This window comes from Carassius auratus, chromosome 13 (assembly GCF_003368295.1).
Source record: "Carassius auratus strain Wakin chromosome 13, ASM336829v1, whole genome shotgun sequence".
In the NCBI taxonomy this organism is placed as follows: Eukaryota; Metazoa; Chordata; class Actinopteri; order Cypriniformes; family Cyprinidae; genus Carassius; species Carassius auratus.
Window position 1 is genome coordinate 7,745,474 of NC_039255.1, and position 23,361 is coordinate 7,768,834.

Genomic DNA, 23,361 nt, shown 5'->3' on the forward strand with positions numbered 1-23,361 from the left:
CTTCAGCTACAGTCGTTTAGTTTTTTTTAACCTTCACAGAGTTGCGTGTGTTTCCTGAGCGTGTTGTGGTGTGTGCCAGTCCTCCGGAGAATTCTGCACTTCCCATTGGAAATCTGAACCTGGATGTGGTAAGAGCCCCTTATGTTATAAAATAATGTTTATAATCAGTGCTGGAGAAGCTCATTTGAAACTAGCTTGCCAAGCTACAGCCTGCTTAAATAGATTCAGTTACAGTAAACTACAGTCAGGTGACCCTCTTTAATAATAGTTTGCTACACTATGAGTTAACAAATGTATCTAACCGTAATGAAGATCTTTAAAGGGGCAAACTGATTTCTGTTGGCTTGACTTCAATAATGATGACTAGTTATTCTCCAGCTCTTTATATAATGTATAAAGAATGTAAGAAAATTAAGTACTTGTGTCTTAATGTATGCTGTTTCCCCTTCTCTGCAAATGCCATGAAGTGGGTTCTGGACTCTTGTAGCTAATTCCTATGTGGTTGGTTCTCCCCTCTTGCTTATTATGGGGCGGCAAAAGAGTAGTTGGAAGTGACTTAATGGTGAGACTTTTTACTCTATACTGCTCTCTGAGGTGGACCACTAAATGCCTTTGGCCTAAGATGTAGAGCCTTGGGCCCTCATTTATAAAATGCACATACAATCATATTTGATTTTAAATACCATATCTGTCTATCTGTCTTTTTATCTTTGTTTCACAAAGTCGTTTTGTTTTGGAACTACATGAGTAAAAGATGGCAGAATGTTCTTTTCTGGGTGAAATGTTTCTTTAATGTTCACACAATACCTTTTAAGACTGATTTGTTGTCAGGTCATTCAGGCAGTGCACTTAATTAATTTAGAATATATGTAGTTTTGTACATTATTATAGATTATTCATCTTGAAGCAACAGTAGGAAATTGAATGCAGGATTTGTATTCTGAAATCATGAGTTGCATCACTGGTACACTATGTGTTCTTTGCTTCGGAAACAAGACCACAGTTTTACTTGGCTCACACACATGCCCTCTTACGCTTACTCCACTTTTATGGCAACGGTTGTGTGTGGGTATGAAGACTGTTATTTTGTTCAACAGGATACTCAGTGGTAGGATCTCTGGAGCCATGAATGTCCAAGTTAAAGCATCCTTGATCAGACTTCCTACTGTGAGTCCAGAGATCTCATCTATTGTGTCTCCGGCCAACTCAGATCTTCTTCAAATCTTTTCATGTACACTTCTTCCCTGTGAGCCTCTTGGTTGATCCTGCTCTATCTTCTAATAAAATCCTGGAAAATGTGCACCGAGCCACCCACCTTGGGTGGACATCAAGGATGAAGACAGCCTCCCATCTGTCCTGCTATCGATGTCGGTACTTTTTCAGGTTGAATCATTTGCCATTGCTTTTCTTTGAGACATTTTATTTCAGCCCTTTTTTCCTGCATTGCTTTGGCTTTCAATGAAAGCAAGAATCGTAATAATTTGAGTGATGTTATCCAGTTCGACAGTGAAAAGTTCACATTGTGTAACCGCTTTTCCAGTTCAGGGATGCAGGGCCCTTGTTTTTGCATTCCCCTCATCAGGATGTGGTTCTCTGTGCTTGTATATGCTGCAAGGAAGGGTTAGCAGGAGCCTGCGGTGGTGCTCTTGTTATTTGGCAGATTGAAAGAGAGTGCATCAGGAGAGTGAGCTGGAGTTTCTCTCATGACAAAACAATTATTTCAATTGCTCCGCTCTAATTTGTCACTAGGAGCTTTTTTCTACAGTTTCTTTCTTTCTTTCATTTATCTTTTTAGTTAGCCAGGAAAGTTATGAATCTTAATAAGAAAATGCGGCTCAGCTGTATGAGTCACATACTATGCAGATTTTCAATTTGAAAATGATAATGGCTCTGTGAATTTGTTCTTCCAGTGTTGTCATATGTTTATGGTGAGTTTCTCTCACCACAGAGCTTGACAGTGAGAGCCTGAATGACGCCACATGTTTTGAGGCAGCATGGGAATTTGTCTGTGGCCCTCCATTTGATTTAGTGCCCAGTTTGCAAAATACAGTTTATATCAGCCGCACAGGGTTTCCATAACACCTATCCAGAGTTCATAAGGTTACACTCTGTAAGCGAACTGTGATATAATGGGTGTTTTCTTGGAGCAAGAGAGAGTGTGAAAAAGATATGTGGTAGGTACTATGTGCAAAGTAACCAGTTTAAACCTTGGAAGGTGACTTGTATCCCCTGTCAAAACGAGATTAACGGTCCCTTGAGTGATTCACATCCTGTGGTGTGGTCTGAAGTGGGTAGAGCGGGAAGGATCCTTCACTGTTGCGTAGCAAAGAAGCGATGCGGGTGCACAGTCAGCACAGAATCACGTCGTCACAACTGAGACAACAGACGTCTCTTCCTTTTCCTTTAATGCACTTTGTGAAACACCTCAAGAAGGTGTCCTAGCAGAGTGCCCTTAGTGTAAATTGGGTCTGTATTTGGTCATACATCATACTTTACACTACTCTTTAAAAGTTTGGTGTTTTGAAATGTGATTTTTGAATTAGAATGTACACTACAGTCACTAAGTTGGCATTGGAATCATATTTATTTAATAAATACTTCTTAACCTTTTTGTAACTATACTAATTAAATAAGTACAGTATTTTAATTTAAAGGGATAGTTCGCCAAAAAATAAAAATTGTCATCATTTGCTCGCCCTAGGAATTGAAGTGAATGAGACACAGTCTAGTATGACCGCATCTTTACTCATAACTATAGTACACTTGTTGGGACGGTCCTCTTAAGTGCTTTGCTGAAGGGCATTATGGCAACAGGCAAATTCCAGTTCATGGATCACCTCTCCCTGACTAATCTTTGTCTTGATCCGTAACTGCTCTTCCATTATTCACACTGTGGGGCACCAAGTGCTTGTGTAAGTGCAAGTGCAAGTGATTTGCCTAATGGTTGAGTCCAGATATATGACTAACGGTACAGTACATATTTGTTTGTTTACTAGTACAGTTAAGCCGTTGTGAGAGTTTCCTCGAAGTTTGCCGGCACTTAAAACGCATTTCATGGTCGATTATGTATGATTGAGCTAATATTGCAGGACTCGCTTAACGGTAAAACATGTGCTTTTGGTCTGTCCAATATTTAATGCCATGAGACAAAGGTTATTATCAGGACAAACTTAAGGACTTGTTTTATAAGATGGACTCAGAAAAACCTTTTCTTTCAAAAGTAAATTTAAAGTATCTTTTATAGAAATGTATGTGTAAGACCCTGTTTTATAATTGTTTTATGTAATGTTATTGTATTTTTATTTAGTTTTCTGCTATATTTTTAATGTATAAGCTTTGCCATGAAATAGCCTGTGAAGCTGATGTGGCAATACATTTAAATTAAACCTGAACTGTATGATTGATCTAATGGAAATGTAAAGGGTGAATGAGTTTGTCATCTTGAGTCAAAAGTGACTCATTTCCTTTCAAAAATGACTTGTAGTTGATGGAAGTAACTCTCTAGCTTACATTTACAACAATCATTTAGTGTAAAGACATAAATAGACGCTAATTAAGTATTTATGGTCAAGGGTATGTGGGCTGCATTCCTCCTTATTGAATTCTGCTCTCATTTTTTTCACATTCAACTAAGAGGTTATATGCAAGACATGACTTTTGTAACAGTAGAGGTCATGACAGCTCTGACAGTTTGCAAGATAATAATGCATATGGAGTCTGCATTATTAGGGCTCTACTGATTGCAGATGTTGTTCGAATTAATATCATGATATATCATTTAATCAAGTGAATAAGAAATCATTTAATCAAAGCCTTTTTTTTTAAACAATAAATAATGCCCAAGTGAAGATCATTTTAATTTGAACAGAAATGATTTTATTTAATCATATATTTTATGTTATGCTACTTTGTTATATTATTTTTTCTTTTATTTGCATGTTTTTTATTTTGTTTACATGATTACAACAAGATTTTTAAGATGTTTTTGAAAGTATCTTATATTGACCAAGGCTGCATTTATTTCATTCTATGTGACTTGGTCATTGTAAAATCAGTTTAATAAGCTTATTTTGTGCCCAATAAGCCTTATTAACAAAATCAAAAACAAACACTTCTAAATATTTTGTGGGAAATAGGATACAAATGTTCTTTGATATACACAAAGTTCAAAAGAACAGCATTTTCAGGACTAAATCACATTTTCGGAAAACACGCACTCTGTGAACGAAATAGCTCTGGACAACTAGTTGTGTGTCACGTCATACAGTGAGAGAGACGTGAGAGGGAGAGCCACTCAGCTGCACACGTGTTCACTGTGTGTTTCATGTTTTCATGTGTGGTTTCAGTACCTTTCAGTGATGCAGAAATGAGCTGTTTGTCATCTGAAAGTTTTAGATCCAGTCTCTACTGGAGCCACTCACGCCAGTTTGACGTGACAGACATCTAGTTGTCCAGAGCTGTTTCGTTCACAGAGCGCATAATGTGACTCAAATATTCAGCTCTCCACCTAAATATAAAAGCCGTTGTCAGTTAATGAAGATATGACGGATGAACTTGCAACTAGATTGGACTCTTGTTGTGTCAGAAAGTGATAAGCCTTATATTACTTTGTTCACTGTCACTTCGGTACCTAGTAAGGAATATGGAATTTAATCCTGTTACACAGGAGTATAATTGCACTTAATTCACATGTAAACTGACAGCCCTAATTATAATTTTCATAGATGTTCCCTGTTCCCGTAGACACACTGAAATCACTACATGAACTTTCTGAGATTAGTTTATTTTCTTATTACTCTTTCTCTTTCCCTTGTTTTTCTTTGAAGCCCTGTGAAGTACATGAGAGAATTGCTTCTTGGGTGAGTTTCTCTGGGAAAGGAACACTGCTCCATTGTTGCTGTCTCTTTCATCTGTTTTCCAAACGTTTGTAAAATGCATATGAAGGTATTGAAATTCAAATGTTCTTCCTCCCCTATCCTCCATGTTTTTGTCAAGTGTGTGTGTGTGCGCTGTGCCGTTCACGCTCGCTGGGTGTGTTTATTTTCTGTGGACCTTATCGTTAGTGAGTGTGGGTGTGTTTCTGCGTGCTAGTGTGTCTGGATATCCCCCTAAAAACCATCCATTCTTGGTTGCAGTGGGCGGAGGTGAGTCTGGGGGAGTTTGTTTGTGTGTGTGTAGGAGAGAGTTCGACAGACGGTGGTCATGGATGGAACACTGTCTATAGGTGAGACAGCAGCTCGTTTCCTCTGACTTTGGCAATGGATTGTTTTTAAACATGATCGGCCCACATTACAACATGATTTCCTATGAATACTTGTCTCTGTGGGTGGACACACACCGCAGAGAGTCTCTAGGGTTCTCATAGACTCCGTTGTCTCAGATCTTCCCATGCATTACCCTTCCCTGCATCTTAAAGTGGGCCTTCCCACTAGCTATTGATCAGCCCATTTAGAGTGAAGCAGCACTGATTTATTAGCAGTCCTGCTAAACCTGCTGCTTTTAAACAGCTTGTGGTAAAAGAGCTTTGAATGAGTTGGCTCTTTCTGTCTTTGGCTGGATTTCCAACCATGTGTGATATTCTGGTAGACACGATAAACCGGTAAAAACTTGACAAATAGTATAAATGTTGTATTGTTTCTGTTGCATTTATGCTCTAGTGAGGTTGCAGTGTTGTGTCATCACAAAAAACTCAATTCATTACTCACACACTGGCATTGTTTTTGGCAATTTTGGCACTTATTTCTAGCAAAAATAACTACTTTGTAATATATCATGAGAATATATTGTGAGAAAATTACTTGTATTGTAAGATTTTGGTAATATCTCCAAGTATTGTGAATTTTGGAATATCATAATAATGCTATATTTAAACACTAAGATGTAAATACGGTTTACAAAATGTATATAAAAACACATAATCACTTAATGTGCACAAATGTTTTTATTCATTAAGAAGACATGCACATAAAATCATCACATTGCATCTCAAATTTTGCTTTGTCATTCTGAAATGCCAAAATGATTGGCTGCTTTAACTTCCCAGAGCTTTTTGACATGCTCCCATTCAGAAGGCATCTTCTGTCGATTGCTAGCAATCATGAAGTTCATTAGAGTGTAGACTAAAAGAGCCACAGTGGCTTCCATTCTTATTTTGCACCAATTTGCCTGCAGGTAAGTGATTTTGTTGTCTTGACAAGTGTAAATGCTGCTTTATTTGGAAGTAAAAGAATGTTAATGCATTTGGCAGATACTTCTATCCTAAGCAACTTTCAGAGTTTCTGGTTCAAGGTTACTTTTTCTGTTCATGCATTCCCTAGGTACTGAATCCATGACCTTAGCATTGCTTGCACCATTCTATACTGTTTGAGCCACAGGAATACAAATAAATAAAGACTTGGCTTGCAACAAAGATCCTATCAACAAAGATTTTATAATACTTTTGTCTTCATTTAATATTAAACAAAGGAGTACAGCGTTAAAGGTCATCTGACGGATTGTGCCAGAGTCACATGTTTCATGAAGTATGTTCACCTTCTGTATGTGATTCATTCACTCATTGATGAACTCATTCAGCATGACTTTCTCACAACGCCTCAGCTCAAAGATGAGAAAATGGATAACGGGTCATTCTATCTTCCTTGTTTTCATTTAACTTTGTTGTATTGTTGTTGACATCACCATCACATGCACTATAGTGTCCAAAACCTAAAACCTTTTGCATATCTTCTACAACCATATCTTTTTAAATTTGCTTATCAGTGTAACAATATGGCGTGAAGTTGTTTGTACTGTATGTCAGTTTTTATGTTTTATTTTATATTATGATTCTTTTTTCATTGCTTTATTTTATATTGATTTTGAGGTCAAACCAAAATCTTTTATAGTTGATTGATTTAAATTGATTTAATGCCTGTGAAGCACTTGCATTTTATGTATGAAAATACCACACAACTTCTCTCTATAAAATCATTATATATGGGTATTGAGGACCCTTCTTCAGGTCAGCATCTGTGCACTTTATATGAAACACATCCCTTTGGAGTTTCCTCATTTTGCTCTAATGACTTGACAGACCTTGTGCTTATCTGGCTGTTTGCTTCTAAAATAGAACTAATAGCCTGTATATCTTGAACCTGTTCAGAGGCCTTTTGGTAAACCTACACTTTTATGAAATCCAATCAGTTTGGACTGGAATGATTGTTTTGTGTCAGTTAATTGCAGTTCAATGATCCTGTGCCCCTAAAGACAGCGACCACAAAGCACCTGCTCTGTTCTTGCTCATTCAAGGATTGTTATGTTGACAGAGCTTCATTGGGACTGTTGAAGGTGTATGTTGGTGGGATTCAATAAGCTGCTACTTCTCTTTATTCTTCTCAGAGCTGCCCAGTTAAGCATGGCTAGTACTAAAACAAGGACTTCAAAGTGTTTGTCAAACTATTCAGGTGGTTAGGTCCTGATAAACACACCCACATCTTCCATTATCAGTCATTCTCATTATCAGTTTTAATACCGCAACAAATATGAATATGCTATTGAACACTCAAATCACATTTTTTTTTTATATTTAAAGTTTAGTTTAGAGCAATTAAAGCCAGTGTGTGTGTGAATGTGTGTATACAGATTTAACAATTAAAATTGGTATTTTTGACATGGTTTATATTAAAATAGAAACAAAATATATAACATGCACATGCAAAATAAGGCACAAAAAATGTAAAACTGCACAAATATTTATATTTTGATAAACATGATCAAAAATTTGATGACCAAGTCAGAGAAAAGTTAAAAAACAAAACAAAAAAAAATCTTCCTCCTGAATACTGGCAGTTCAATACAAGCTTTTTTGCTTGTGTTTTTCCTTGGTATCTTGGGTATTGCCATCAAAACAAAACATCCCATGGATTTGTTCCCATGGCTACACCAAATATCTCCAAGTTAATTTGTGTCGGTACAATGGTCTTCTCTCAGAGTCCTTTAAATAAATAAATAAATAATTTGCGTCAGAGTTTCTGTCATTTGTTGAGAGAGTAGCTCTGTTCCAAAACCAAATGAGATGCCTACTGTACATAGACAGTATCCTAACTGAAACCGAACCTAATAAATGATACATTAAATAAAACTTCAAAAAATACATTTGATTCATCCACCAACTCTCTTTTTTTTTTCTGAACAGAGTGAACCAAGCCATTCAAAATATTTTTCTAGCTCTGTCGAGATAACAGATCCATTACCCAGAACCGCTACAAAAAGAGCCATCCTTCAGAAGATGTAAGTACTCTTCTGATATACCTTGAGGTGACGCATCTACATCTTCAAGTAACCTTTCCTTATTCCTCCAGTGCTAGGCAGGCTAGCATCCAACCCCAACAGCACCAAGATGATCAAGAGTCCAGATCAGCACAATTCCAAGGAGACAAAACTGAGAAGGGTTCTGCCGAGACATGTCATCCTGTCACAATATCGTCTGGCAGCTTTCTCACGGGTGAGTCATTGGAGGAAGGGAAAGCCGTGTTGTCATCTAAATTAAGTAACAGTAAAGAGGTCACGGAACCACATCTTGACGCTACCAGTTCGAGGAAACAACCATGGACCCAAAGTAGCTCAGGAGAACATGCTGACCACCAAAAGACAAAAAGATTGCGTCTTGGAGAGCCTGCAGCATCAAGTGATTCCAACAATCCCTCTTCCGATATTGCCACACCAGACTCTGTTTGCAGTCCCCAGACTGAGATTTCACAGACTAACCAAAGCGGGCTGGCAGCAAATCTGAAAGGCCTATCCGTCAAGCCCGTATCCTCTGGCTCCTCTATTAGTTCCAGATTGGTCGCCAGAGAGGGAAAGAAGGGGGGTGAGCTTAGAACATCCCGATTGCGCCGACTCAAGAAGCCCTGAGGGGCACAGCGGCACAGAATGGGAGAGGATGTCTGACGCCACCACGTTGGATGTTACAGTACACACTTCTACTGTAATATTGTCTGTCAGCGGCGGTTACACAAGAGTTCACCACACACAGTCTCTGCACATACAGTACTTCCCTTCTCCCTTTAAACTGAAAAACAAAACTACTTAAACGCTTGAATTAGATTACCAAGAATCTCTCAAATATTTGAATAGACTCCACTAGCAACAGCTTGAAAGGAACTCAAACAAACAGTAACTCCACTCTAAATAAAAACACAAATGTAGTTCACGTTTTTGGTGCAAGATTTGTATTTCAGACTAGCGGGAGCCATTGAGCACACTGTGGCTTCAAGCCCAAATCTCTGGCTCCATCCGTCTGAAATCTCCACTCTTCCAGTTTCAGCTGAGCACATGATTGATTTCGCTGTGTTCTCACATACACCGCGCTCCTTAAGCGATCAGGGGTTTTCACCATTGGAGCCGACTGCCGTCTCCTTGCGGTTTTTATTTGTAAATGTATTATTGCTTTTCGTAACTGCTAAAAGTCTGCTGCTGCAGGATGACTGACAACATTATGGAATGCTGTAGTGGTGCTCGTGTCTGATATTTGGCTAATCACGGGTGCAGTTGACATTTGATGTAGTGCATGATGGCAGGATGATTATATGCATGGACATAAATTTGTTGAGTCTCATGCTTTATTTTCCAGCTGTGCTTACAAATCACTTGATGTTTATGTATTTAGTATAATAGATATGTGTCAAATATGTTGTCAGAATATACAAGCATTGTGCTGTAATAATCCCATAGCATTGCAGTCCGAAGGCATCTGGTTTAGAGTTTTAATTTTAAAGTAATTTAACTGTATGTTCTGATGTTATGTAATAAAATCTTAATCAATAAAAATGTTGAACTAAATATCCACCGAATATTTCAAATCATCTCTTTTTGTAATGCAATATACTGTACTGCCTTACAATATATCTCATGTTTTACCATTACTTAATTTTTTACTTTAAATTAATCTTTATAATATTGAATTATGACATTTTGATGAAGGTCAAGAAAATGTAATCAACCCATTTCAAGCCCTTTCAATATCTTTTTTTCTGTGGAACACCAAAAAAATAAAATAAAAAATTGAGCACTCATTTTGCACTCATTTTGATGCAGTTACAATGACTAGAGATTGATAATTTCCAGCTTCAGAGCATGAAAGAATAATCATACAAGTTACTTGTGCATTATATCCAAAGTGTTCAGAAGTTTTAAAAAGCCAGACTGAACTTTAAGTTGCTTTTCACTTATGTTTCGTTAGCTGAAACCAAATTGAATGAAACCTCCAGTCCTCATTCATTGTGCATGGAAAACTGCAACCTTACTCTTCGAACTGTCTTTTTTTTTGCATATTACAGAAGAAAGTCACTAATATAGGAACAAAAGAACTTGAGTATGAGTAAATGATGACATAATTTACAAGATACATGATTGGACAACATTGGGAAACCTCTTTCTTCTTCTCATCACCATAAGCTTTGCCTTTTGCCCTGCAGTTATTTGACTGAATTCCTCATTCATCATGTAGGGAGGGTAGTTTAGTCATGTAGTCGTGGCGTCAGTCTTCACATGGTACAGGGTATAATCAGACCCACACGGTCGTACCTCTTAAATACATTTAGACAGACCTTGTGCCTCACATAACATTACGTCAGTGTAAGAGATGATTCAGCCCCTCCTAAAACAGCACAATGGAGCACAAATCAAAAACAAGCGTTTCATTTTCCTTTTATACAAAATGTTTAATAAATATAACATTCAAAAAATATCGCCAGGAACAAACTAAAATTTACAATAAGGTCAAATATAAACATTGAATATTGCCATGATCTCATAGAATGTACAAATGCGATGAGCATGTCGGTTTGGTGTTTTTAGAGAGCCTCGATATAAAATAGAAACTAAAAGAACACTACATGTGCACAGCAATAGAAATGGACTCCTGAAAGCAAGGCAGTCATCTACAGTGTTTTCATTTGGCCCCCTACTGTTCAAGTATTCACAGCCTAGCTTATGACATACTGCAAACCGAAGCTGAAGAGAAATGATTTGAGTGAATCAGGTTTACCAACAAGCAACTAAAAGACTCGTGTTCCCTTTTATTTTTAGATTTTTTAATGATTTTTTTTTCCTTTTTCATCTGTGGCAAGCAATGTGTCTGCCACCAGGTCTCCAAACAAAAAGCAGCCATGAAGTTGACATTACTTGCATTGAGCAAGTAAGAGTTGCCAAAATACATGCAATAAAAGTTTCAAATATTGAAATATCTGACAACGTATAATAAAAAGAAAGAAAAAAAATCTTGTTTTAAAAAAAAAAATAGACTGCTTTTCCTCTTGAAATTTTGGTATGTGAAACATGAAACAAATGTTGTCCGAACAAAGCTATAGGCTTACAAAGCTATCAAAACCTTCAAAACTAGACAGGACATATAAATAAAAAGGAATGATATTTTAAGGCTCTTGATTATTAAGTTAATAAATCAAATATACACAGTGATTAATTAAAAAAAAATATATACATATCTACACTAAATTGACACAATTCTTCATATTGGCAGCAGAAAGCTGACGACCTATCCCGCCCCAAGAAAAGAAAAACAATAAATATTTTTTTTTTTCTTTTTCTTTTCGGACTCATTTCGGACAATTGCTGTGGTGCATGGCTGTAAAGGCACTGTGAGTTCAGAACTAGAAGTAAAACCAACAAGAGAGCGTTTCCACACAGGTGCTGGATCAGGAAGAAACAACTGTTTTAGCTGTGAGAGTGTTGTCATTATGAACAAAAATAACACTTAAAACTACTTGCAAACACTATGCAAACTTTTCAAACTCACTGAGATACTCAAACGTATCCACAAAAATATAGACTTTTGAAATGTGTACTTATTTTTTTTAAAACTTTTTTTTATGAAGGAAAACACTGGATGCGAAACGCAGCATTTGGGTTTTCCAGCCGTCCACAGCAACTATTACAATTGCCAGTGTGAAGCCAGCTTGTCAAAACTTAAATTAACACAGGATTCTAGGCAAATAACAGCCTTGGAGTCCAGAACACGACACAACAGTTTTAAGATGCACAACCCCCCCGAAACCCTGCCAAATGACCGGTAAGTGCAACAGGGATTCGGTCGCATGGCAACACAGCTGCCTGCTATATGATATACTCCATCCTATTTAAGCTCTGTGCCGTCTCCAAGTCTCTGTTGTCCTGTTTGTTAGTCCAGTTTGGGTTTTTGTTGGGCGCACGCTCCTCCTGCTCCACCAGCGTGTAGGCCGGCTGTTTGGTGAAGCGCGCTTTCTGCAGGTGTTTGTCCATCTCCTCTTCCTCCACCTCAGAGTTATGTGTCCTAATTTTAGCAATGATGGAGTTCTTCCCCTCGTAGTCTTTTATGGCCACGCCATGAGACGCATGTTTCTCAATGGGGTTTTTGATTTGATTGAGCTGCTCGCGCACGTTATTGGTGGTATTGTCCTCTGTAGCTGAGGTAGTTGCGTTGCTGTGGGTGTTCTGCTTCCGCCGGCGGTGAATACACCACAGGAAGGCCGAGACCAGGGCAAGGATCCAGAGCACAATGAAGATGGAGCTGAGCAGGGGAACCAAGTAGTCTGGGAACAGAAGAAGCAGAGGGACAGTTAATCAGTATTCATGTAGTTTAAAACATGCTCTTCCTAGAAATGTTTCATATATTTGTACCAATTCCAAGAAAAGTTTCAATTGTATTGACTAATCTAATGGCAAAAATATCATGTGGTTTAACAATTAAGTAAAAAGAAATCAACATTTGGAAATGGGAAAATCTTGGCGTTTGGAAACAAATGTGGTGTAGGAAAAAAATAATGCACACAAGTTTAACAGCAACGTTTTCCTATTTTGGACAAGACGTACACTGTTTTCATCCGGTCCCCTGGCCCAATCTACAGAGGCTGGCACACACGGTTTAAAGGTTTCTTAAGCTAGGAAGAGACTAAGTAGCTTGGCAGAAACATAGGACGCCATTTTTGATGAACAGCATGCATAAAGAGGACCCTGATGTCTAACTGAAGTTCCAGCCAACTGGCAGAGTTGATGTAACATTCCATGGCTTCAATGACTTAAAGCTTCTTTTGACAGTAAAACATCGCTAAGGCAAGACAGACCAAGGACATACAGTTCAACATGACTGGCCCTGAATACTTTTCTACTTCTACATTTCAGCAGAGATTGACCCAATGTCCAGTGTGATGGAGAGCTTCTTACCAGTTTTGTGGTTGGTCTGGAGGACTCGTACGCCTTTGATGGCTTTGATGATGGTGCAGTTACCATTGTGCTTGTTTACCAAGTCAAATATTTGAACCTTAATGTCTTTAATAGGACTCCTGTCCGACCTGGGCTCTTCTGTGGACTGCACAGGAAACATAGCCTCATAAATATCACAAAAGACGTACTTTTCTACAAATTCTGCAATTCTTGAGATATTTTGAAGAATGTTTAACTGTTTTTTGTCCATAAAATTTAAGTCATTTCTTCCATCTATCGAACATTATCTTATCTTTTGTGTTCCATAGAAGGAAGGAAGTCAGAACATGTTTGGAACAACACAAACATGAGAAAAATGTTAAAGTTGTAGAAAAGCTGTACTTACAATGCTGACATGAATCTCGTTGCTGGCTGATGAAGATAGCTCACAGGTGATGGACACAGCATACTCTGCCGTGAGGTTCTTCAGCAGGTAACAGTGCCTCAGTTCATTACAAACATGTTCCACACTCAAGCCCTGTCGCAACAGAAAGATCTATTACGAGACCGTTCATATTCAAGCACTTTCCAACAAAAAAATTAAAACAATATGCACTAAAATCCCCAAAACCTAGATGATTTAGTCGGTTGGGAGAATGTTGAGACAAATGAGACAAAGATGGCAATGACCCCTCCCCCACCCCAGTAGTGTTTCTCAAACTCTCATAAAATTACGGCCTAAGTATTAAACTGTTACGGGATATTAGCTCTGGAATGTATTGGTTCGGAAAGGGACACCGAGGCAGAGCTTATTGTACAAGATGTATTTCTTGCGCTTTTATCCATCTGAAGAAAAAGCGGTTTGGATATGACAACAAAGCTTGCGAGAATCCAACCAGCATGGAAAACTTCACCCATGAGGAACGTTGTCTCCTAGACGGAGAGAACCTGATCTTTCACGCCCCACTGCGCTCACCGAATTAAAGAAGGGTGGAGGAGACGTTTGGGGGGGAAAACGGCTCAAAAGCTCATAATTCAAATGTTCTCCTCTGAAATTATGACTCACTTGAGGCATGTTCTCCTTGTTGAAGGTGAACGTGATGTTGGCACAGCTGTCGTCCTGGTAAGAGAAGCTGGCGTGGCATTTGGAGGGTGAAGAGGGCGCTGGGGGCCAACATTCTCCAAGACTAGGACAGGGTTTGACAAAGCAGTGCTCTTCCTTGATGGGAATACAGGATTGGCCAACAGGACACTCATTTCTGGCCTTTCCTGCCTGACATGGTTTTGGTCCACACCACTTTTTCTAAAGAAAAAAGAGACACAAAAATATACATTTTTGATTGCATAATTAAGAGAAGTATTACTAAATGGCTTGAGAATATGATGCAGCGGTAGCTATGTTACCATGGTGCAATGAATCTTTCCATTCTGACACTGGCAAACGTTGCAGTCTTTCTCCCATTTGGCACCATCAGCAGCTACTTGTCCGTTAGCAATACAGGGTCTCCCAATGACTGTGAACGACATCAACAGAAGAACATGACATGGCAAGAAAGACAAGAAATGGTGGTCTCCCGAGCGAACAAGTGAGGTCGGTGTGGTTATTTGGCGTGTAGCCTGTTTGCATAAGCTTATACGATTCTCACCTTCTTGACACTCTAGTCCTGTTCTTCCAGGTGGACATAGGCAGCGATAACCATTGATTTCATCTACGCAGGTAGAGCCAGTTGCGCAGGGAGAAGACTGGCACTCATTAATATCTGAAGGAATGAAAAGAATCTGTTAGGAATAATGCTCTAAACTTTTAAAGTCCTAAACATTCCAATCACATGAACAGCAACGGGTACGGTCTTGTTTCTCAGTAAAAACGTTGAAATTGTTAAATATTCATAGTTTTTGGGATATAACTCAATCAAGTCTTTATTCTGTGATAGTCAAATCTCGAGTTCATAAAGTATATGAGCGAACACCCTATCCTGATGGACTATATCATCTTGGGCTCAGCTGACATTAACGTCACAAGCTCATTTGCAGGTTTGGATGCATTAAGCAGTAAAGCCTGAGGTATGTCTCGTGCAGCCATATGAAAGCTTTTAAAAGAGCAAACCGAGCTCTGTAATCAGTGCTGGATAACTAGGCTGATTGGCTTTCGGTCACTGCGAGTCAGTTTCTCTCGAGGGGCCGTGAACATCAGCGCTGCAGAATGCGAGGACACTGCTCGCTTTGCTGTTGGCACTCTGCCCAGAGGGCTGGCTAATTGGGTGGCTAGACTGTGCATTTTGCTTCAGGTCGGTTTTTGTTTGTTTTGCACATTAACAGGGCTGACAGCCAAGAGTATCAGGCGTCATCTAACACTCACTTATGCGACAGTCTGGCCCTGCGAAACCCGGAGCGCACTCACAACGGTACCAGTTTTCACCATCCACACACGTCCCGCTGTTGTAACTACGGAGAGAAAAAGACAGAAGGTTAGACACAGTATGGTTCAGGGGTCTTTGCAGCATTATAATCAGTGTCCAAAAACACCATAAGTGACTTGAAACTTCCATACTGACATACTGTATAAGAGCGGCTGACTTTATCAACTAAAGTGGAAAAAGTAAAAAAAACATGTATGTATATTTATATATATATATATATATATATATATATATATATATATGTGTGTGTGTGTGTATATATATGTGTGTATATATATATATATATATATATATATATATATATATATATATATATATATATATATATATATATATATATATATATATATATATATAAATGAATACCAAAAAATCCTATAAAATAAAATTATTAAAGTAACATAAAAAAGCATAAAACCAAAATAAAAAAAAATTATAAAATAACAAAGTAAAATAAAAAGTGAATATAAACCTATTTAAAATAGAATATAATGAATAAAAAAAAATTTAATAAAAAAATAATATAAAGTGACGAATAAAATAACATGAATAAACAACATTACATAAAACAAATAAATGTTACATAAAATATTAAATGTATATCTTAAGTAAAATAAAATAAAAAATAAAAAACTAACAAAAATGAAAACAACATAATATAAAGCAAAATTAAAATTAAAAATATATATAAAATTGTTTTAAAAAAGAAACTCACCAGACAATGGTAACTTTATAAGGAATTTTGCTACAAAATTATTTTATATAAAAATATCTCGAATTTCTCCATCTGTCAACATCAAACCCTCACTGATAAAAGTGACAAAAGGGTTCAAATCAAAGACATACAAACTGTCTACTAATTAAAAAAAAAAAAACATCTGTTGCGGCTTGCAACTTTTACAACTATTTAAAAATGGGTAAATCCAATTATTATAAGTACATTTTATCAGTTCACTTGTTACCAGCTGACCCTAATTCCAAATACAAAATCCTTAACAAATTAACTCATACTAATCTCTCTTGCTGGGATGTTATTGTGCACACAGAATCTTGCTTAGACAACTTCTCGAGCAGATGAACCTGATGTCAAAAGCACAATAGGCAGCGAGCTTAACGCACCCTTGGAATGACAGAAGCTATGGGAGTGCCTGTTTCCCAGCACTGTGAGAGAGTGTGAGAAAGTGCAGCACAGCTGTACGGGCCTGTTTACAGCGGCAGGCTGTGTGCGTAAATGTTTTGCCAGGACTTACCATGGGTGTGGGTTGCAGTCGTTGGTATCTGAAAGAGAGCGAGAGAGAAGAGGGTTTGTTTCACTTCACACCCATGTGAGCACATAAGAATGAACGCAACAGTTAACATGTCAGAGCTTGTGTCGGTGTGCGTGTGTGTGTGTGTGTCTGCGTGCTCGCGTGGGCGTTCAGTTTGGCAGAGTCGCTGATTGCTCAGTAACTAACTGACATGCTATCTCCAGCTTTTCTTCCCTTTTCATTTTTAGGACTCCAGGTTTGTCCGCTCTCACAGAGCGAGAGATGCACAACAATACACGAGAAAGGCACACTGAGGGGGGGGGGGGGGGAGAGAGCAGAGGAGAAGCAGTGGGCTTGAGTAGGAGGGACATCTGTCTCCACTTTCCCTCATTTAAATTGATTCCTTCATAGCTGGCAGCAGTCGACAATGTCCAGCCAGGGTGAGGTGGGTTTAGAGAAAGAATGGAAAAGAAATACAAAGCCAGGAAAATGGATCCCTGCTTTCTTCTCAGACTAAATGAGGTTTGAAATAAAATTAATTTTATGATTAAAACTATTCCCTCTTCCACTTTAAATCTACCTATGAAGTTAGAGCTGCAGTTTTGACCGCAGGAAGCGATACTCACTCTCAGTGCAGGTGGATCCTTCCCAGCCTTCCTTGCAGACACAGGTGAACGAGTCGCCATTGACCACACAGGTGCCACCATTCTCACATGGGTTGGGCAGACAGCTGCTGTTCTTGGCTGCAGAGGAGCCACAAAAGAGGTCAGAATGCTCTGAACTGAACAGATCAACACGAGTGCAACCACAAGACTGCCACACTTAAAACAGACCCACTACATCTTGAAGTATTACCAAGTTCAACATCTCCCAAGATTTGTATAACCAAGTACAACCAAAATTCTCATCAAAGTATTGGAGCCGACTGTAAAAAAAGCATCAAAGAAATCTGTAAAAAAAAAAAAAAAAAAAGCTTGTCCCAAAATCAGATGGGGTTATTTTACAGATCGTGCAGTTTGAAGCAAATTACTGCCAATACATTGACAGAGTGAGAGAGTGAGATTTCAGTCTGTGAGCTAGAATGATTGAATGTGAACAATGTTTTCCTCCTATTTTGCAGAGCAACTTTATTATTTTACAGTTTACACAAACATTACACAACTGTTTCATTCAATGATTAGTTGGAAATGCAGTGACAACATAAACGGCAATTGTTTAATTTTTAAATAACGTTATCCTTATATGTCTAATATCACTCTCCCATATTTTTCACAAACAGTCTTAATATACAGCTGCCCTCTCTTTTTTTTGGGAGGGGGGGTACCTTGCAAAGTGATCAAACTTAGGGGTCCTTGGCATTATAAAGTTTAAAATGTAGTGATCATAATATTCTAGAAATTATTATTTCTGAAGCACAAGACACTTGTAGCAAATATTGTCCCAAAGTGCATTTTCATGTAAAAATATGTCTTTACAGCAAGACGTGTGCTACAGGGATTTGTGGGACTGCAGTATTTTTGTAAGGGCTTGAGGCAAGTGAGCTGTATCCCGTTCAAAGATAGAGAAAGTGAATGGGCGTCACCCAAACTGACCTATGTTACACGTGGCTCCTTCCCAGCCCGGTGAGCACCTGCATTTGAAGATGTCCCCTTCATCATGGCATGTACCTCCATTGTTGCATGTAGCTTCGTCACATTGGCTATCACCTGAAATTACAGTTGATCCGATAGTATTTTATAACTCCGTGTGTACACGCTCACACACAAACAAAAACTCAGCAAACTGGGTGGGTCATAAAAATAGTCTTTCGTACGGGAGTGGCATGTTTTTCCCTTCCAGCCGTTTCTGCATTCGCAGTAGAAATCGTTCACCAGGTCTTGACATGCTCCCTTGTTCAGGCAGGGGTTCAAGCTGCAGTCATTTATGTCTGAAAAAAAAAGAAAAGAAAATAAGCTCAAAGAAGCACAAACATTCAGCATAAGCAGAGAATAATCTATTCAAGTGAACATACTGATTTCGCAGTGAACTCCTTCCCAGCCGTCAGCACAAATGCACTGATAAACGTTCACCTTATCGATGCAAGTACCGCCATTGCGACATGGGTTACTCTCACAGTCGTTTATATCTGAACAAAAATACCACAGACACCACAGTTGATTATCAGCTGAAATTAATACTGATTGGCTGATACTGAAATTTTTATTGTGCAAGTTCATTTCCTCAATTTTTTCACTGAGATAATCTTTGCTGTCATCTAAAGTGCACTTAAAGTTAATCTAATAACTAATGACCCTAATAACTTAATAACACTGTTAAATGTAACCTTTAGCAAATATTATTGAATGTAATTTATCATTTATCGGACTGTAATTTATAATGTTATGGTGGGTAAATTAAACTGATTTTAGTTTTAATTGTTTGAAATCTAAATAATTTGGACAAAATAGTCTGGAATTTTAAAACCAGGTGTTTATCGGTTATCGGACATAAAGTGAAAATAACGGTAATATCGGTTCGATAATAATGTTTAGTCTTACTCTCATGGCAGTAGGTGCCTCTGAATCCTTCCTGACACTCGCATGTAAACTGGCCTCCGGCCTGACTCCTGCAGCGTCCGTGAGGACCACAGACGTTTGAGGATATATATCGCACCCCTTCCGGTGTACTGTTGGACACCACAGCAACAGTGCAGCTGTCAATCACTGTAAAGGTTTAAGAGAAAGAACGAAATCCAGCTGTTAAATCCCTGGGTTGATGGTGACATAAAAACAACACTATTCCCATTCTTCCACTTTAGAGAAATCTAATTTATTTTAATATTTTTGGGTTCACTTTCCAAAAAATTTTTTTTTAATCTACTTCTTCAGAAAGATTGTGCGAGGAGGCAATTTATTGAACATAAGCCCTGATTTACATTTACATTTATGCATTTAGCAGACGCTTTTATCTAAAGCGAATTACAGGACATTCAGGCTATACATTTTTTAATTTTTTACCAGTACCAGTATGGTCAAAGAGTTTAAAGAAACTTGATAGATTTATCAAGCTGTGGGGTTTGCCCCTCCTCAAATTCAAACACACACACACACACACACTTTTAAACATCCAAGGCAGAGAATCCCACCAAGTCATTACCACGAAGAACACACACAGAGCTGTTAAGAAACTGGCAAATGTTCATGAGGAATTTGGCAATGGAGAAAGTGTTTAAGAGACTGTGTATATGTTAGCTGTGTGTCCAGGGAGGTTACTGTCAAATAGCTCACCATGGGCTGAAAAAGCCTTGTGTAACAAAATATGGGTTCTTTTTTTTCTAATTTTCCCCCCTGAAGGTGGTGGGAGGGTCCACGGGCCTGTAATCTAGTTTTACTCAGCAGCTGAACAATGGCCGATCAGCTTACTGTGGGTTTTATGGGCGGTTTACAAAGAGATACCGAGACGGGATCTGTCCCAGAGACTGAAATTTCTCACCTTGGCATGACGTGGTTCGACAATGGTCCTTCAGGTGAGAGCAGTTTTTACCCTCGTAGTCATCGGGACATTTGCAGAAATAGTCCGAGGCCAGGTTGAAACACTGCGCACCGTTCTGACATGGGTTGGGCTGGCAGTAATCGATATCCAGCTACACCAGAGAAAGATTTACAAGAGGAGAAAAGAGCACTCAGTGATGAGGGGAAAATGATATCCAGGCATTTTTGGATTCATAGAAAAAACAGAGCAACCCTCAACAGCCTCGACATAGCGTCTGCCAGGAAAAAGCGCACCAAAACACTCAGGAGAATAAAAACAAACAGAAGAATATTTTAAAGGGCTAGCCAAACCCTGCCTGTCTCAAATCTAGCCCGTCTTTCTTTGTCTATCTCTTTCTTTAGGGTACAACTAGAGCTGGGTGGATGAAGGTATACACTTCTGTTTAAGAGTTTGGGGCAGTTAGACTTTTTTTTACATGAAATTAATACTTTTATTCAGCTAAGATACAGTACATTGATCAAAAGTGACAGTAAAGACAATTACAATGGTATAAAACATTTCCATTTTAAATAAATGCTGTTCTTTTGAATTTTTTTAATTATATATACATTAAACAAATTGAAAATGTATAATAAGAAGAAATGTTTCTTGAAAGCAGATGAGCTTATCAGAATGATTTCTGAAAGATCATGTTACAATGAAGACTGTAGTAATGACTGCTGAAAATGTACAGAAATAAATTATATTACAAAATGTATTAAAATAGAAAAGTTATTTTTAAATTCTAATAATATTTCACTTTTTTTTTCATTTTTTGTGACCATATGTATTTTTGATCAAATAGTATAAGAGACTTCTTTTAAAAACACTGAAAAGCTTACCAACCCCAAACTTTTGCTGAACAGCAGTGTATATCAATAGAAATGTCAAAATTCTGCTATACCATTTTAAACATATATCAATAGAGAAATTTTAAAAGTTCTTCTCTTTATATGAGCAATTTTGTTTTGATGCTTTACCATTACATAACGTGAGGCTGACTCACTACTGATAACAGATTTATTCATCTGTTAGGAATCATTTTCAATAAATCTTTTGTTTTGGAGGGGTCAAAAATAAACATACAGTTTTCACAATACTAAAGTATTGTATTAAAAAAAATATAAAAAAGTAGTAAGGATAAAAGCAGGACTTCCTCTCACCTGACACAGCTGACCTGAGAAGCCGGCAGGACACAGACACTGAAATCCATTGACTTCATCCTGACACTGACCACCGTTTAGGCACGGACTGCTAGCACACTCGTCCACGTCCTTCTCACAGTGTTCACCCGAATAGCCAGGAGGGCAAAGACAGCGGTAGCCATTCACCAGATCCTGTCAAAGATATGTGCGAGAACTTTTAAGCTACAATGAAATCATCTCTGTGCCATAACCACAGACACACTTTCCTGGCACTAAACCCCCAAAAATTCATTTTCAGCTTAGAAGGCTTACATTTTTTTTGTACAGCACTTCTGAGAATGAATGGTATCAAGATGTCAGCCTCAGACGGCACACCCATAAACTGTTCATGTTTCTGTTCTGGATGTGTACGGTTTCTAGTCTTCTACAACAAGCCCTTCTGAAGATGAACTAGTCCCTGAATTTGTCCGAGTTAGAGAGGTTTGTGGCATTAAGCAGTAAGGGACTCAGGAGTTTTGTTTGAAGCAGTCAGTAGCAATTAAAGCGGATATTTGTTCTCCACTTTGTTCTCAGTTATATCTGATTTCAGATAAACCCATCACTAAACATCTCATCCAAAATAACTAGCTGTACTTGGCCACTTTACATGCCAACCCCTTCATGCTTACATGAAAAAAAAAAGAATATTATACACTACTCGTTCACAAGTTTTGGGGTCAGAGTGATTTTTTTTAAAATCTCATATCCTCACTAAGGCTGTACTTATTTGCTCAAAAATACAGTAAAAACATAAATATTGTGCAATGTTATTGCTATTCCTATTAATTGTTTTCTCATTTAATATATTCGAAAATGTCATTTATTCTTGTGATGACAAAGCTGAATTTTCAGCAGCCATTACTCTAGTCTTCAGCATCACATGATCCTTCAGAAGTCATTCTGATATGCTGATTTTTTTTATGAATAGAAAGTTCAAAAGTGCAGTATTTATCTGAAATAAAAATCTTTTGTAACGTTATAAAAGTTAACTGTCACTTTTGATGAATTGAATGCATCCTTGCTGAACAAAAGTATTAATTTCCTACTCACCCCAAACTTCTGAACAGTAGTGTACATTGATAGTAAAAGATCAGAAGATCTCCTACCTTGCAAGTTCCTCCATTCAGACATTGACCCTGGCAGTCATTTATGTCTGAAATTGAGAGAAATATGTCAGAATTTCTGAGCCAAAAACTAAAGACAGAATCTAAACAAGCACATACAGATTGTTATACTCACTTATATCACAATTCTGACCCGTCCATCCAGCGAGACACTCGCAGAAATATCCACCAATCAGATTGTGGCATGACTTGGCATTCACACATGGCTTGTCCTCGCATTCATTGGCATCTTTGCAAAGACATTTTTGTGATTAACTCCTAGTTAAAAGCATGATGAATGATGAAAGTCAAACTTCAAATTGCTTCACTAATCTCTCACCAATCAGACACATTTTGCCGGTCCAGTGAGGAGGGCAGGTACATTTGAAGCCATTAACTAAATCCTGACAGGTACCTCCGTGTTTGCATGGGTTGGGTTTACAATCGTCCACATCTGTGAGATCAGAGCAGGTTAGACAAATCAAGTGTAGTCGAATATCTTCTTTTGAGTGTGTTTGTGTGCCTTCTTACTGATTTCACACGATTGGCCGCTCCAGCCGACTGCACACTGACACTCGTAACCCTGACTGGTCTCCTTGCACGTCCCTCCATTGGCACACGGGTTGGATAGACAAGCGTGTTCAGCTGTGAACGCAAGCACATAGTATCACTTGTCTGCAATTAGTATTGATTATTCACCTAAAAATCTGTTATTATTTAC

General features: G+C 38.1%; 2 protein-coding genes across 2 annotated transcripts in view; one reads left to right on the forward strand and one right to left on the reverse strand.

The window, feature by feature from the left end:
* The window catches only part of LOC113112514 (protein SLX4IP-like), a 43,657-nt gene extending 33,850 nt beyond the window's left edge, over positions 1-9,807 (forward strand). Inside the window, exons 6-8 of the mRNA XM_026278161.1 lie at positions 40-128; positions 8,174-8,268; positions 8,340-9,807. Coding sequence (XP_026133946.1) covers positions 40-128; positions 8,174-8,268; positions 8,340-8,892 — 737 coding nt within the window. The 3' untranslated portion in view covers positions 8,893-9,807. The remainder of the gene's footprint in view (positions 1-39; positions 129-8,173; positions 8,269-8,339) is intronic.
* An 872-nt stretch (positions 9,808-10,679) lies between these two features.
* Positions 10,680-23,361, reverse strand: part of LOC113112512 (protein jagged-1b-like) — a 29,872-nt gene continuing 17,190 nt past the window's right edge. The window contains exons 8-26 of the mRNA XM_026278158.1: positions 23,172-23,285; positions 22,981-23,094; positions 22,777-22,890; positions 22,644-22,690; positions 21,517-21,690; positions 20,315-20,465; positions 19,381-19,545; positions 18,855-18,968; positions 18,657-18,770; positions 18,436-18,549; positions 17,470-17,586; positions 16,847-16,874; positions 15,536-15,621; positions 14,823-14,936; positions 14,581-14,690; positions 14,243-14,479; positions 13,583-13,714; positions 13,198-13,342; positions 10,680-12,566 (exon numbers count right to left, since the gene is read on the reverse strand). Coding sequence (XP_026133943.1) covers positions 12,112-12,566; positions 13,198-13,342; positions 13,583-13,714; positions 14,243-14,479; positions 14,581-14,690; positions 14,823-14,936; positions 15,536-15,621; positions 16,847-16,874; positions 17,470-17,586; positions 18,436-18,549; positions 18,657-18,770; positions 18,855-18,968; positions 19,381-19,545; positions 20,315-20,465; positions 21,517-21,690; positions 22,644-22,690; positions 22,777-22,890; positions 22,981-23,094; positions 23,172-23,285 — 2,645 coding nt within the window. The 3' untranslated portion in view covers positions 10,680-12,111. The remainder of the gene's footprint in view (positions 12,567-13,197; positions 13,343-13,582; positions 13,715-14,242; positions 14,480-14,580; positions 14,691-14,822; positions 14,937-15,535; positions 15,622-16,846; positions 16,875-17,469; positions 17,587-18,435; positions 18,550-18,656; positions 18,771-18,854; positions 18,969-19,380; positions 19,546-20,314; positions 20,466-21,516; positions 21,691-22,643; positions 22,691-22,776; positions 22,891-22,980; positions 23,095-23,171; positions 23,286-23,361) is intronic.